Source organism: Mesoplodon bidens, assembly GCF_964165515.1.
Source record: "Mesoplodon bidens genome assembly, chromosome: 5".
Classification (NCBI taxonomy): Eukaryota; Metazoa; Chordata; class Mammalia; order Artiodactyla; family Ziphiidae; genus Mesoplodon; species Mesoplodon bidens.
The window spans coordinates 130261797-130278456 of NC_138161.1; the positions used below are offsets into that span (position 1 = coordinate 130261797).

Below are 16660 nucleotides of genomic sequence, written 5' to 3' on the forward strand. Positions count from 1 at the left end.
GACACTGACACACAGTGTTCCAAGAAACTCACATATAAAAAGACATACACAACTACAGGAAACTTGTACCTGTGGTTGAGCCAAGATAAGATATAATTTAAGACAATGATCAGTTATGTTAAAAACTTTAAAAAAAGATGTTTAGCATTTTATGTATTGTATGAAATGCACCTACTGGTGGAAGATAGGCAAGAATTTCATTAATGCAGCTTTGAAAAAGAGCTCTAACAAGATAGTGATAGATATTTTTAACAGATCATGTTTATTCACAAATGATTCATACTCTTCTTTCTTTCAAAAGGAGTAGAAACAGCTTATAGAGAGGATACCAAAAAAAGAAAAAAAAAAAAGGAAATTGAAATTGGGGGTGGGAGAAGATAAAAATGGAAAAACAAAGTAAGCAGAAGCAAGTTGTGTGTTACTCAAATATATGCAATAAGGTCCTGCAGGTTTTGTTAACACAGAGCTATATATTTGACTTCGAGCTCTTGTTAATAACAGTTAACATAAAAGAAATATAACTGTTCTCAAAATTTAAAATATCAACACGTGTTACGCCTAAGAGTTAACGTCTAATTTCTTGAAACAAACTATGTTATGACCATCCCAGACATACATTTAGCAACATTTTCTGGACTAAGTTAGCAATATCTAAGAAACAGCTGCTGTAAATACAGAAATTTTCTGAAGATTAATGGTTAATAGTAACTGTGAACACGAGTGGGATTAGTCAGACACAACAACTCTTTTTCCCTTCCTGTTCTCCTTCTAATAGTGTGTAGGTCTAGAAAGATAATACCTTCTTTATCTTGATATTACCACTAGCAGACATGTATTAATAGAAAGATGTTTTTGGCTTCCAGGACACAGGTTACAGCACCACTATTTCTGGGCCAAATATCACAATTAAAAACCGAAAAAAATACAATGAGCACCTTCCAAATTTTTTAGTATTTATCACCGAGGATCTTCAAACTTTGACAATAACCAGGAAACAAAACAGCATAAAAATGCTATTTCTTGAGGATATTTATCAATGAATACACATTCTAAATTATTACCCCCTATTTAAATTTACTTGTCAAATGTGGAAAATATTTTAGAAGTTGTCAAGTGAAGCCTAAACACAGAAGCTAATTTCTGGTAAGCAAATGCATTTAAATGCTCTATATCCATCACAAAAATCTAATACATTTCCTGATTTGAGTGATTTAGAATATTAGTACAAGGGCACGCACACAAAGAATGTCGGCTAGAATAGAGTCAGTCATTTCTCTCGTCTAACTACCTACCAACCCAAATCTTAATGAAAACAAAATATTAAAATAATTCCACTTAATATTTCTTTCTTCTCAATAGGCTGCCAAAACTATCTGCAGGTTTAAATACATAGAAGAGGTATGAGTTCATACTTTTAAATTGTTGAAGAACTAGAATGGAAAAAAACCCCAAACAGATGTTATATGGTTGTTCTGGTTCAATAATTTCAGGCTATATTTAAATTTCCTTCTCATCTGAACAAGTTCAGTAAGAGTCTTTTCTTAAAAAGCTTTGCTACAGAGTTCTAGATTCTTCAGGAAAAAAATAAGATGGGTCTAGCAAATTATACACACACGTTTCTGTTCTGTTCAAAGGCTTGGTTTACTTAAAACCCATCTGGTGAAAAGTTAAAATACAACAATAACAAAGAGACCTTACCAACTATTTCTGAGTTTTTTAATTGTTTCTCAAATTTCATCCTGAAAATAATTAACAAGACCTCTCAGAGTAGGTAGGCTGTGGTGACTTATGTAGAGAAAATTTACTAACTAAAGAAGAAGGTGGTAAGCACATGAACAGAAGCATGTAACAGTGGATGAGCAGTTAATAATTTCTCATCACCAATTCTGAAGCCCAGTCATGTGCTGAAAATAATATCAGCATGTCAGGTGAGAGGAGAAGAAATGCTTAGGATCCACTGAAACACCACTTCAAACAATGAGATACAGATCTATGGTTAAAAATCTGGCAGCAGACAATCCACCTTAGGCAACTATCACAATAAAACTAGGAGGATACAACAGACCATAAAGGATAGCAGTCACATACTTTGTGAACCCAAGTGGTGAGTAAAAAATGTCTTCAAATCATACTACTTTTTCTCAACTCAAGATAATTAAAATCCCTATTTAATACATATGTACAAAAATCACAGTACAGGGGCTTCCCTGGTGGCGCAGGGGACACGGGTTCATGTCCCGGTCCGGGAAGATCCCCCATGCCGCGGAGCGGCTGGTCCCGTGAGCCATGGCCGCTGAGCCTGCGCGTCCAGAGCCTGTGCTCCGCAACGGGAGAGGCCACAACAGTGAGAAGCCCGCGTACCGCAAAAAAAAAAAAAAAAAAAAAAAAAAAAAAATCACAGTACAGAAAAAACTAGTACAAGAATATACCTCAATTTCTGTTCTAAGGGATATACCCACATTAATATCCACATGTTCTTCTTCTCTTGCCACCCCCTACTAAACTCTGAGAAATAAAAGACTCCTCTTAAAAATTTCTCTAATCCCAGTAGTTGTTTTAGCTGGATTTTAGGCAGTACTCCCTTTCCTCTCTCTTCTCCCCAGCCCCTATAATACAGACTAGTTAAGCAGATGCATTTTTTCCCAGTATTTCATCCAGAACATTAGCACTTCCTTTTTTGGTGAATATTTAAACAATCTTAAAGGAGGCTAATAGAAGTGAAGTACTTACTTATTTATATAAGACAGGAGGAAAGAAGACAGGTGTTTCATAATTAAATGTAATCTGTGATCTTGTTTAGGCTCTTGGATCAGGTAAAAAATGGTCACGAATGAGATTATTGGGAAAACTGGCGAAAGTGTGAACATGAACTGTATGTTACATATTAGATAATAGTCTAACAAGTCTGAATTTGGTAATTATACTATTTTCTACATAATAGGAAACATATGCTAAAGTATTTTGGGGTTAATAGACACGCTATCTGCAAGTTACTCTTAAATGGTTCCTAAATAATATGTTAGGATGATAAAGCAAATATGCCTAAATGTTAACAAATGTTGAACTTGGTAAGATTATTGAAAATTAAAAATTTTTTCAAAACAGAGACTCAAATATTTTCCCTTCTTTTTGGTTAGGAAATAATATTCTTAGAATCTTCTAGTCTCTAAGACCACTTATCTTCTTCAAAGTTTCTGTTGTTCTCTAAATGTAGGTAGTGCTGCCCAAGGTCCTGGCTTGACCCTTTTTCCCTACTCTGTTCCTAGGAAATGTTAGCCCTTCCTAAAGCTTGAACTCTAAAATAAAATAATAATATAAACAAAGAAACAAATAAAAGATTCTTCAATCTCTTCCTGCCTTAACCTCTCTACCAAGCTGCAGGTCTGCAGCTAAAGCTGTACCCTGAGTATTTACTTCCACCTTGACTTTCCACTGGCTCTTCGACGCCAAACAAAATCTCATCACTATTTTCTCCTTCCCAAACCAACGATTTCGCTAATACTTCCTAATGGTACCACCATTCCCTCAATTAGGTCTGACAGGTTGGAGTCAAATTTCACTGCTTCCCTATCATATCCAATCAGTAGCAAAATTCTTTAATTCTAACCTTCTGATAACCATTCTTTCCTCGGCTCCATTGCCTAATTCAGGCCTTCATTACCTTTCTAGTATCTCTGATCTCTATCCAATCCACCATTTCTTCTCTGTTGTCTTCAAATGTTTTATGCACCAATCAAATTTAACCATCCTTATCACATATGCCCTGTACTTCCACAGTGGTTCACAGTATTTCCTCTAACTGGAAGGTGTCCTTTCACTCTGCATGACCAAATTCTACCCAATCATTGGTTTCCCAATTTGTGGTCACCACTTAATTGTCTCTGACATGGGAATTCTTTCCTAATAGAGAATAGTTTGTTAGCCTTCCATTCCTTAAGCAAATTCACAGCTCTTTGAGGTTTTCTTAAAATCATGGGCAACAAAGACAAAACAGAAGTAAAGCAGATCAATTTCAAAACTTTTCTTACCTCTTTTCTTTTTTCCTTTAGAATTAAGTGGTGGGGCAATAAAATTCCACACGGTAGGGATTTTGAAAGTAACTGGCTCTAAACCTCAAAGTCAAACATTCCTGATTAATAGGATGACAGCTTTATTATTTCTAGTGATTGGCAAGACTATTTCCCTGGGGGCCCATCTCCTTTCAGAAAGTAAGCTCAAGCCTGTCTCTTGAAACACCCACCTGGCTGTCCAGGTGGAATATAAAGAAAGTAGATTTTCTAGTTAGCTTTGTATTTAGAGTAACTATCCTATAGAAATGGAGTACAATAGGTCTGTCACCATCTTTTCCTATTCATGCTAGTCAGATAAATATTGCCTCAAATTACATTAGCTTTTGTCGCAGGCTTGTCACTTGCTCACTAATTACTGTGAAATGCAGCCAACTAGTATCCAGGTACTGTTTACTCTACCTGTTCAACTTACGTTTCAACCTCCCTGAATTTACATACACGTTCTTTCACTTTCTTAATTTCACTTTCTTAATTGCTGCACATACTTTAGACTGTTAAATTCACAAATGCTATCATCCAGTAATAGCTATGACTTCCTGCTTTAACGTCATCTGAACATTTTATAAGCATGTTCTTAGGTTTTCATCTAAATCTGAGATCCAGTCCTAAAAAGATGACAGGCCATTAAAAACTTTTCCTCTAATTTTTAGCATCTCTGATTATCCTCTACTAGATACCCTTAACTGAAATTGGTCAAAATATAATCAGATAATAAATTATGTAATTACTAGGTACAAATTCTTAGGAAGTATATTTGGTGTGGTTACATAACAGTTTGGGCCTATATCCTCAAGGTACTTAGAGTATAATTATTAGGAGAGAACATTTAGCCAGTAACAATCTCTAACAAGTAACCCACCATGGTGATTCTTTAAAATTATGTAGTTCAGATCCACTACGCAGAAACATATAGATGAACCTCAAACATAATACTGGATAAAAGAGGACACAAAATACATAGTGTATGATTCCACTTACTGCAAGTTAAGATAGAGGAGGGAAATAATAGGAAGGGGGCACGAAGGGGTCATGAAGAGCTTATACTACTGTATCTTGATCTGGGTGCTAGTCACACAGATGTGTTCAGTTTGAGCTGTACATTTATGAACAGTGGCCTTTTCTGATACAAAATATACTTCAATAAAAAGATTTTTAAAAAGTCATTAGCACCGAGCATTCAAAAACTAGATTATCCAAATTCTGAAACCTGAGTTTTTACCATCTGGGTTAACAAGTGGGTGTTAATGATGTATCCAAGCTTCCTGGAGTATGAGCGAAACAAAACAAATTGTGTCTTAGGAGTAGTTTAGTTCTGATTTACCTCTAACTTCAAAAATGAAATCTCACAATGACAGGAAATACTGGATGCCTTTTCTAACACAAAATACTGGAGGTTATTTAACAAGAACATTTTAATGCAACAATTGTGAAACTAGATGTAAATAGATGTAAGTAATCACTATAAAGACTTAATTTAACTGAAATCATCAAGTATCTAGAAAAAGACATAAACTTACTCAGACATTCATTTTAAGTTAATAATTCATGTATACTACTTTCCTTATTCATTTCTCTTTAAATATTGGTGCTATCATGAGGAAGGACAAGCTGACTCAAAGGGATGGTGCACCTAGCAACTGTTACTCTCATTTGTTAACTACATTTAAGTATTTTCTTCATTGGGGCAGAAACTCTTTTAAGTGTTTATCAATAAGGATAAATCCTTACAAGCTACCTGATTTCTTCCTTTAGTCTACCTGAGGTAAAGTTTCTTCCCTCTAGTACTCCTTTACCTTACTGACCTGATATTTACAAGAAGGTAAAGTTGTTTGCTATAAATTCTTACCCTTAGCTTTTACAGACAAAAGACTCCCAATGAGAACCTGCTCCCCAGTGATCATCAGGATAGGTTTCTAAACTAATTCTGTCGATATAACAAAGTAATGCCAATAATGATTAAGTCTGGGAAGCTGTGTTTTAAAGAAGAAAAAATAAGAAGTCAGATTTTCAAGTTACTATTCTGAAATGCCAATAGGCTAGGCTATCACTAAAAATTGGCACAGGGCTTAAAAGCTTTCTGGAGAGTAAGATAATCTCCAGAAAGCTACATTATTCATTTTAATAAACAGTCAATGCAAATAATCTGGGCTCCCTGTATTATTTTAGCTATCAGTATCTATTATTCTTATATTTGATGATGATTTCAGCTGACTGATTCCCTGATGACTCTGCAAATGACAAATGCAGAAGACAGAAATGATGGCTCCTACAGGAAAAGGGAAAGGAAGGCTTGACAGGAGCTTCGACTTTAGTATAATAACTGAGTAAAACATTGGGTATCAATGGAAAGAGAGAATATCTAAATATAGGCAGAAGCAGACTGAGGGAAAGCTTCTCAACTTGCTAACTCTAATTTAAATAGTGGAGAAAACAAAGGGGCCTTTAGAGAGCTCTAAGTCAATGTGAGGAAGGTATACTAGTTACTTATATTTTGATTAAAAGATAGTCTGCTGAAAGAATTCTGGGGGAAAAAAGACACCAGTCTTTCAAGTAAGGCAAAAACCAAGAATCTTCAGATATCTAGGGCAGGTTTAATAAAAATTGGCACAGGGCTTAAAAGCTGCCCCTACTGAAAATGATTTCTAAGATTTCATACACAGGAGCCTGAAATATGGTATATGCCACATTGATAGGCAAATTTATACCTCTTAAGTAGATGATGTAAGGAATTTATAGTCCCTTAAATCTCTGAATGGTTCTATTTAATAGAATCATCCTTGAAAAATACTGATAATTGCCAAATTATTAATAATATTTTAAAAATCTTAAATTTATAAGTCAACAATGAACAAGGCAGCTTGGTGAGATAGTTTTCAAAGCTTAACACACATTAATCTTCAACCCCTGTCTGCGAAGAAAACGAATAAACAGTCCCACAATACTTTATTAGCTCATAACCTATTAAGAAGTTTGCAGATACCTGCCAACTGAAGTTGTAGATGGTTAGAACTAATAAGGCCAGCCACTACTGCTCTTCTCAACTGAAAATTAATTAAGCTAGTTGAAAAGCTAAAAGGAAGCCACTAGTCAGTTTCTACTGCGTTGGGCTTGTCACCTTGGTACCAACATGCCAACTTACAGTGAAGAATGGCTGATATAGAATATAAGTTTTGATTATATTTTGGCACTAACACACTATAGACAAGTATCCAAGTATCTGTTAAAATTCTTTGGTTCTGGACAAGAGGCTCCAAGGAGAAGAGAAAATATTTTCAACCCATGAGAAACTATAGATAAAGCAGCTTGCCTGATTTCTGATACCTTAAACGTTTCTGGTATCTAAAAAAGAAAACAGATAAGGAGTATTTAGCTGTAACAAATGATGAGCAGGCAACTTCTACAGCTGCTTTATAATGAAAAGACATCTTTTAATTAGATCCAAATTATAAAAAATAAAGTTCAAAACTTTCTACATTGTTTTGATGAAAATAATAGGTATTATTCATACTGATGTCATGGTAGCTCATGAAAGTTAGCTATTTGAAATAAATTACCATATATCTAAAAACTATTTTATAACATTTCTAAAGAGTACTATTTTTCCTTTTTCTAAGGGAAAAGTATAAAGCACACCCCAAAGTACTCACCCTGGCTACATCTGGTAAGCCATCTGAATGATTAAAACTTCATGCTTGTTTCATGCCACGATTTACATTTGTCTCAATTTATATTGCTACAGCTATACAATTTAAAAATTGAATTTATAAACATAGCACTATACATTTTAAAACTTCTTGTTCTACAAGTAACCATTTAAAAACATTTTTAAGTTAAGTAAGGAACACATCACCAAAAAGACAGTTTGTTAGAAAATTTCTTGAGTGATACAGTAAATCAAGCCTAAGAATTAAAACACTGTTATCATTTCTGAGCAATGTAGACCATGTCTTCACATGACATGTACATGCACATAGCAATACTCTATTCTAATGAAAGAGATGCAGTTGAGTCTAGGAGTGTTATCCAAAATATGCCAAAGGACACAAATGCGCTGCCAGGCAGAGTTAAAAGAATCTAACAAAGCTCTGTGTGAGTCTTAAAAACATTGTTTGCACTCAACTTCTATTAATTAGACACAGAATAATTGAGTGCTAATAAATATTCAGCAAAATAAGTGAACAGATATAATATAACAGATATAATATACTACTTAAAATGTGTTATTAAGCAGAAAGATAAACCAAAGTATCTGCTGCCATACATGAACTCCAAGACTTCAGTCTATATTTTAAAAAGTTAAAAATAAAATTTATACAACATTTCTGTGAGAAAACAAACTGTTTTAGGGGTTTATAAAACAGTAATGCAGATCTGGTGAATTCTAGCAAACAAGCTTAAGGTTAAATTTTCTTGCCAAGAATTAAACAATGACTACTACTTTGATACCTTAGTCGTTTCCCTCCTCCAATTTCTTAATATGAAATAACATTTTGCTTTGAGTCACTATGGCTTTTACAGAGAAATCATATAAAATGGCACAAAATTAAAATAGCTGTAGGTAGTTTATTTTATAAGATATGTTTTTACATTAAATACACATGGGTAAGGGGATATTTCATGTAATAAAATCCAATAGAAAAAGTCCTTCAAAAAATACACTTTTAAGTGCAGTAAAAAGGAAAGTATGTCTATATTCTATTTAAAATATAGTTTGTCCTTTTGGTTTATTTTGCTGCTTTGTCCCATGCTAGATACCATGTGATTTTCCCCCCTCCTAAAATAATAAAGATCAGTTTTAAAGATGAGAAACCGTTACAGTGCAAAGCAGTTCATGCATACACTTTTGCATGTATGCATTCCATATGAAAGTATTCATACCTATGCCAGAGGTTCTTTGATTCCTGAATCGTGTTCAAATGGAACGCTTGGAAGAAAGCAGTTGAAGGATTCCTGTGAGATCCAAGAATCAAATGGAAATGAAGTTGAGAAAGTACAGTAAAATCACTTACTTTTCAAAAAAAGATGGTAAACTAATAAGAACCTACTGTATAGCACAGGGAACTCTACTCAATGCTCTGTGGTGACCTAAACGGGAAGGAAATCCAAAAGAGGGGATATATGTATACGTATAGCTGATTCACTTTGCTGTACAGTAGAAACTAACACAACATTGTAAAGCAAATGTACTCCAATAAAAATTAAAAAAAATAAACTCATTTCCCAAAAAATTTAAAAAAGATTTTAGATTTCTAATACAATGCAACTGTTTTAATAAAAAGAAAAAAAACCCACATAAGCTTGATTAAAAACATTTTGAAAGAAATTAAAAAACTGGACCAAATCCAGCAGACCCTAACAATTCAGGATCACAGTTCTAAAAAAAAGGCGTAATACAGATAAAATGAAATACTAACTAGCACCCAGTTGTGTGTGTATATACATTTACATACATATGAATGTGACCAGTTCATAGCCTAAATCAACAACTACTCTGTAGCAGATGACTTTATAAATCCCTACACACTTAACAGTTTAACAAAGCTGTTCTCAGGTACAGTATTCATGTAAAATTAGTTAAACAGTAGCTTCATGATATGAAAATTCTTCATAGGACCTATTTGACAGGATTTGATGGTGACCAATGAGTCCTTTTCTGGGTTGGACTTGACACAATTTCCACCTTCAGAATTCATTTATTTATGGGTGGTTTCTCTGGGTTAAGGCAAAAAATGGTGCTGCAATTGGAGGGCAGCCTTCTAACTTCCTGCATTTGTACAGTGCCCCTTTAAGGGGTAAGAGCTTATACACCATTATCACCATCCAGTCCCACTATTCCCTGGAGACACATTCCCTAGGGCTATAACTATAGAATCTTAATAGGGGCAAGCTCTCAGCATACTGGTTTCACCTCACATCTCCGAAGTTCTCAAGAGACTAACCTTTTGACAAACCTGCTCTGTAACAGCTCTGTCTCCACCTCAGCATATTTCCATGGTCTCCGCCACTCCCAACCCATACAATAGGGAGCCAACAAAAACTTGCCACATCACTTCTAAAATTCCTGACTGGTGCTGTAGCAGAATAACAGTAGCAAGCTAAGAATATAAGTGCTTATTGTATACCAGACACAATTCTAAGTGCTTTACATTTATTAACTCAATACTACAACAGCCCTAAGAGCTAGGTGTTATTATTATTCCCATCTCACAGATAAGGAAACTGGGTCAGACAGAAGTAACTTGCCCAATGTCACAGAGCTAGTTAAGTGGCAATCTGGTCCCAGGGTTTATGCTCTTAAACCACTATGCTAAGCATATAACAGAGTTAAATTTTAACCTCTCTAGGTCTGTCTCCATCAGTTAAATGGTGATATTACTATCTAGCCTTGCAGGGTAATAGGTAACTAGTGCTCCTGGCATTTAGTCAATGCTCAATAAATGACAGTTATTATCTTTATCATCAAAATGAGGTTCAGATACAACATGGCAATTCTGAGACCCTAACTAGTGCCTTAGGTGAGTCTGCAGTATTATCAGTATAATAAGAAAACTATTTCCAACTTCTACTGGAATAGCAATCAAGTATCAATGATCATCAAATAAAATACTCACTCAATAGAATTCCATGATTTCAAAACTCATAGGACATCAAGACATATATTATCAGGACTTCCCCGGTGGCACAGTGCTTAAGAATCCACCTGCCAATGCAGGGGACACGGGTTCAAGCCCTGGTCCTGGAAGATCCCACATGCTGCGGAGAAACTAAGCCCGTGCACCACAACTACTGAGCCTGTGCTCTAGAGCCCACGAGCCACAACTACTGAGCCTGAGTTCAACTACTGAAGCCCATGCGCCTAGAGACCATGCTCAGCAACAAGAGAAGACACTGCAATGAGAAGGCCATGCACTGCAAAGAACAGCAGCCCTGGCTCGCCGCAACTAGACAAAGCCCGTCCACAGGAATGAAGACACAACACAGCCAAAAATAAATAAATACATAAACAAACAAAACAAAACTTAAAAGACACATACTGGGGACTTCCCTGGTGGCACAGTGGTTAAGAATCCGCCTGCCAATGCAGGGGACACGGGTTCGAGCCCTGGTCTGGGAAGATCCCACATGCCATGGAGCAACTAAGCCCGTGCACCACAACTACTGAAGCCTGCGTACCTAGAGCCCGTGCTCCGCAACAAAGAGTTGCCCCCGCTCGCCACAACTAGAGCAAGCCTGCATGGAGCAACGAAGACCCAACGCAGCCAAAAATAAATAAATAAATAAATTTATTAAAAGACGACATATATTAATCTACTGAATTGTAAAAAAAAAATATTTTCTAGAAGGCATTTTAAATTTTAACCAGTAGGGTATCTTTTAGATGATCCAAATCTGGGAAAGGAAGATAGACACTAGATGCCAGTATGTCACCAAAGCAACTATTTGATTAACTAGGAGTCTTCAGTGTGTGTACTTCTTTTTGCTTCCCCTACTTCAACTCCTTTCTGTTCTTTTAACTGTTTCTCTACTTTTCTCCTGACTAGGTCTAAGGCAATTAAAGGCACTGATTGGACCTACTAATATCAAGAAAGAATCAAGAGGTTGTTAACTACTGTTTATTTAACAGCTTGTATCCTCTCAAGATATATTTGCCAGGCCCCTTTTTTTCACTGTACTTAAAAAATCAGCCTGCCAAATTAAATGAAAGCCAACTAAACCAACTGAAAACTCAATTTGGCTTTTTTACCAGGCTCAACCAAGACCATATGGGAATAAGTCTGCTATTCACACAGGTCTGTTTGGAGACTTTGGGTTTAAAATAAACAGAGTGACACAAAGAGGAAGGTAGTAAATACAAAAAAATAACAAAGAGTAAACTTGGAAGTTATTCTGCAAGTCTGGAATTCAAAATTCATTAAAGAACATTTACAATATATTTTTAAGGGAGATATTCTTTAGAAGAACTTCAGATCCCCTGATTTTGGAAAAATATATACATATATATTTAATTTGAATCAAATTCAAATGCCACATAAATTGGTTTTAAATAAAGTCACGACTTTAGTTATGAAATTCCAGAATTTTTACAGCATTGATACTAATAACGAAATGTTTCTCATAGGTCAAATGTAGAAGTGAAAAGAGAACGTATCTGCAGTTAGTCGTGCATCTTGGGGGCGAGAAAAATAACTGTGAAATAAAATACAGTACTATAAACGGACTTAAAGTCTTTAGAACGTGTCAACAAATACACTTAGGTTGCAAAAGCTGGCAGTTAACAATCCCTTTTTACATATATTCAAAATGAATAAGCCATATGGAGTTATACAATCTATGTAGTGTAAAAAATTTTAAATACTTGAGATTCCAAGGACAAACATTTAGTCTTATTATAAAATATGAAATTTCTGGTTTCTGGAATACTTAAGCTGGGATGTTATCCATAAACTGATTTTTCGCAAACAGCAACAATTAGTCTCAAAACACTGATTAGCAGCACAGATTAAAGGAGTCATGTCTGTGAAACCTAGCTGATCAAGAACTTCAGAGGAGCCATCTATAAGTACTGAAGGGCCTGATCATCAAAGACTTCTGTTTTGGAATGGCATAAAATTGAGGAAATTAACAGTTCATGGAAAACACTGTTAATGGGGATCATTTCAAGTTTACAGTCTATGAAATCTGAAGGCACCAAGAGGCAAATGGTATTAAAAATGTGTTAGAAATATTGAATTTTATGCAGCTTTGGTCACAAATTCTCTTCTGCTCAAGAAATAAAATTTGAAAACAGTTCTCTAACAACATATTTGATGTCAATGTAAGCTACTAAACTCAGTATAAAGCCAATCAAGCACTTCTTAGGAAGACTCACCTAAAACACTGTTTTCCTATTTGTAGAAAATTTTCCAAACCAATGAACAAAATACTTCTTTTCTCTCTGACTTTTTTTTTTTTTTTTTGCGGTACGCGGGTCTCTCACTGTTGTGGCCTCTCCCGTTGCGGAGCACAGGCTCCGGACGCACAGGCTCAGCGGCCATGGCTCATGGGCCCAGCCGCTCCGTGGCACATGGGATCTTCCCAGAACGGGGCACGAACTCGTGTCCCCTGCATCGGCAGGCGGACTCTCAACCACTGGGCCACCAGGGAAGCCCATATCTCTGACTTTATATACTGAACAGTCTGTGATGATAATCACCAACTACATAAAGTAGTACATGAGAAAGTATCTTAAATGTGACATATGTCTACCTGCTAAACTAAGATATTATCTTTGTAGGGTAACTAACTATAATAGCGAGGAGAAACATCCGTACATATTCTACCTCAAAACTAAGCTAAAAAACACTTGAAGCTTAAGGAATGAGGTACATGAGCCCTCTCCTCAGCAAATACCTTCTCCTTCTCTTATGTCAAAACTCAACTTCAGAAATCTCTAAATAGAAACCGGGGAAATACAGTAAGCCGAGGAACAAGGGCCATCTCCAACGTTATCATCTAGGGATTTTAAATGATTTAAAAAATATCCTTTAGGTAAAGGGTTACAACACAACTGATCAGGGCAACAGAAGCTTTTCCTTCATCCTATCTTACAGTCAGGAAAGTAGTAAACAAAACTAACTCCGGGAATATCCAAGAGCACTGGCTTTGGAGTCAGAAGGCCTGAATCTGACCTATGCCTTGTGTGACTTAATAGCTGTGTGACTCAAATCCTCAGCGCCTCAGTTTCCTTAATCCATAAAAAAGGGGAGAAAAACACTCATTACAGTTACTGAAAAGATAAAATGAGATTATGCATACATACGGTCTGAAACAATTAAGCCTGGTCTATGTTTAACATAGGGTTATGATTTCCAAATATGCTGTATAAAGATCAACTTTTGGTACAGTATCTTAACATGTACCAAATATTTCATCATTATTAAGGTACTACTGAGGCAAACAGAATACTTAAGGTAAACAGAATTCATAAACTTAGAGCCAGGTATACCAAGCTATTTAGTACATTCCATTGGAGGAATTCCACCTCTGGGATTCAGAGCTCCCCCCAGGATGTCCTTACACACAACTTTACCACAAGATTTTAATTAAAAATACAATAACCACTAAAAAGCGTATTGAAATGGTTCCAAGATACATACTACTTTAACAATAAAAGCTTCAAGAAACACCTTAACAGCAACCATAGACTTAAGTGATAAAAATTTCCATTTCTCTCCGTGACATTTAAACCCTTCACTCTGATTACAGTCAAATTAATCACATCATGTTCCAAATCTGACATATTCTCACTCTTCCATATTGTTACACAAAACTGCCTTCTCCTTCCACTTGGAAAATCATCTGCTTCTCTCATCAGTGACCTCATCTGAATGACTCTTAAGATTCAACTCTAGAGTTAGCTTCAGAAGAAAGCAAAAGTAATAATGGGTTGCTTCTGAGGACAGAAATTGGGTGGCTGGAGGACAGAGGTAGCAGAATGGCTTTCAATTTATATTCATATATTTTGAATTTTGAACTTTATAAATGTATTGCCTATGCAGAGAAGTGGTTAATTTTAAACAGAAATCAGTCTAACTACTTCCTCCCCACACAAATCTGACTTGATGTCCTAAATTTTCCCATTAACAACTTCAATTTACTCCATCACAGCCTATAACGTATATCAAAGTATGCAACTTCAAATCGTAATTATTTTCATATAGCCTGAGATCTTGGAAGGCAGGATAGTTTTATTTCTGTATCCCAGTACTTACTACTCAGAAACCACAAAGTAAGTTGACTGATTCACATATTGCCACTTTAAATGTTTTCCTGGGCATTCAACCTACTTAAGGAGTATTTGCAAACTTCATTTTTTGTCACCTAATAGTCTGGGGGCAGGAAAAGGGTTTGACCAAGAGGAAGGTTTAAGTTGGCAGCTCTCTCATGAAACATGTCTATGTATGGACTCATACTCAGGGAATCTTAAAATCTGACCAAAGGCTCAAATTCTAATTTTACCAATGAGGAAAACCAAGAAAGTTAAATGACTTGACCAAAGAAATCAGCTAAATGGTGGAAGAGCCAGATTAGAACACAATTTGCTGTACCACTTCACTACATCATGAGTTTTCTGGCCTGAAACAATGTCTCCTTTTCTCTGATTATATCCATGCCATCCAATTACATTTTTGGATCAAAACTAAACATTCTTGGTATGGTTTGTAGCATATCAAGAGTTGACCTGGAAAAACAGTGTAGACACTGAAACACTGATGTTTCTGTGATGTATGTTTGCCATACATACTGTTTTAGGTTATGCATGATTGTTCACAAACCACTTGCATACCTCATTTAATCCTCTCAAACTCTCCAAGGTAGGTATTATCCCCATTTTTCATATGGGAAAACAAGACTTAGAGGGCTAAATAACTAGCTCAAGGTCAAATGTCTCAAGTATGCGGCACAGTTGAATTTCAGCCCAGGCATGCGTGACTCCACTGTCTATAATGGTTACTCATATGATACGCTATAGTGTACATAGTTAAACTTACCCTACCTAATTAAATTTACCCTAAGCAATGCCAGATTAAGAATATAACAAATAGAGTAATCTCAATCTGGTATGTTCAAGAATTGCTGTGGGAGGGCTTCCCTGGTGGTGCAGTGGTTGGGAGTCCGCCTGCCAATGCAGGGGACGCGGGTTCGAGCCCTGGTCTGGGAGGATTGCACATGCCGCGGAGCAGCTGGGCCCGTGCGCCACAGCTGCTGAGCCTGCACTCTGAAGCCCTCAGGCCACAGCTACTGAGTCGGTGTGTCGCAAGTGCTGAGGCCCGCGCACCTGGAGCTCGTGCTCCGTGACAGGAGAGGCCGCAGCGGCGCACCGTGGTAAGGAGTGGCCTCTGCTCGAAGCAGCTGGAGAGGGCCCCAGCGCAGCAACGAAGACCCAATGCAGCCAAAAAAAAAAAAAAAAAAAGCAACAACAACAACAACAGAATTGCTGTGGGAAAGGCCTAAGTTATACCAATGATTCAGGCATGCATATTCTTTGCGATGTGGTAATTCGTATTACACCATTTAAAAGAACAGCTTCAAGTCACAAGTCTACTGCTTTAGTATAAAGAAAAAACAAACTTAAAGGATTTATTCCAATTCAGGAAATTCGCTACACAGACCCCTTAAATACTGTCTTCAATTAAGATTTCTTATTAAAAATCTGCTCTTCCCATTAATAAAAAATTACTTAGAAACATCATGGTTCAGGCTACATTTAACCAGACACACCTGTTTTTGTAAAGCCTCTCGTATTTCGAGAGTAATGCAATTAAGAAATAAACGGTATCTGGAAGAGGAAATACATATTGGTCTAAAACAATTATTAAAAGGAGGAATTAGACCACTATTCCTCACTATTAACACGTGTTCCTATTCCTTCTGAGACCATATTTCATGTCATTTCACTACCTTTACTTCTGTGTTGGTTACCTGCCATTACCTCCTACTCCCACAACGCCCCAGCTTCTACCATTTTGGGAGAGAAAAGTCAAGATCCTTTTATACTCCCCTATCAACCATTCCTGAGGGAAGAGATTCACTGGTTTCTTTACCATCTG

At 36.3% G+C, this 16660-nt stretch overlaps 1 protein-coding gene across 4 annotated transcripts in view; it reads right to left on the reverse strand.

Moving 5' to 3' along the window:
* Positions 1-16660, reverse strand: part of TSC22D2 (TSC22 domain family member 2) — a 54204-nt gene that overhangs the window by 30847 nt on the left and 6697 nt on the right. The window contains exons 2-3 of one of the 4 annotated variants that reach the window (XM_081235276.1): positions 8949-9020; positions 5598-7409 (exon numbers count right to left, since the gene is read on the reverse strand). The exons of 2 other annotated variants lie outside the window; for them this stretch is intronic. In XM_081235276.1, coding sequence (XP_081091402.1) covers positions 7358-7409; positions 8949-9020 — 124 coding nt within the window. In that variant the 3' untranslated portion in view covers positions 5598-7357. Of the gene's footprint in view, positions 1-5597; positions 7410-8948; positions 9021-16660 lie in introns of those variants that run through there. One more of the 4 variants, XM_081235274.1, reaches the window with a different exon arrangement.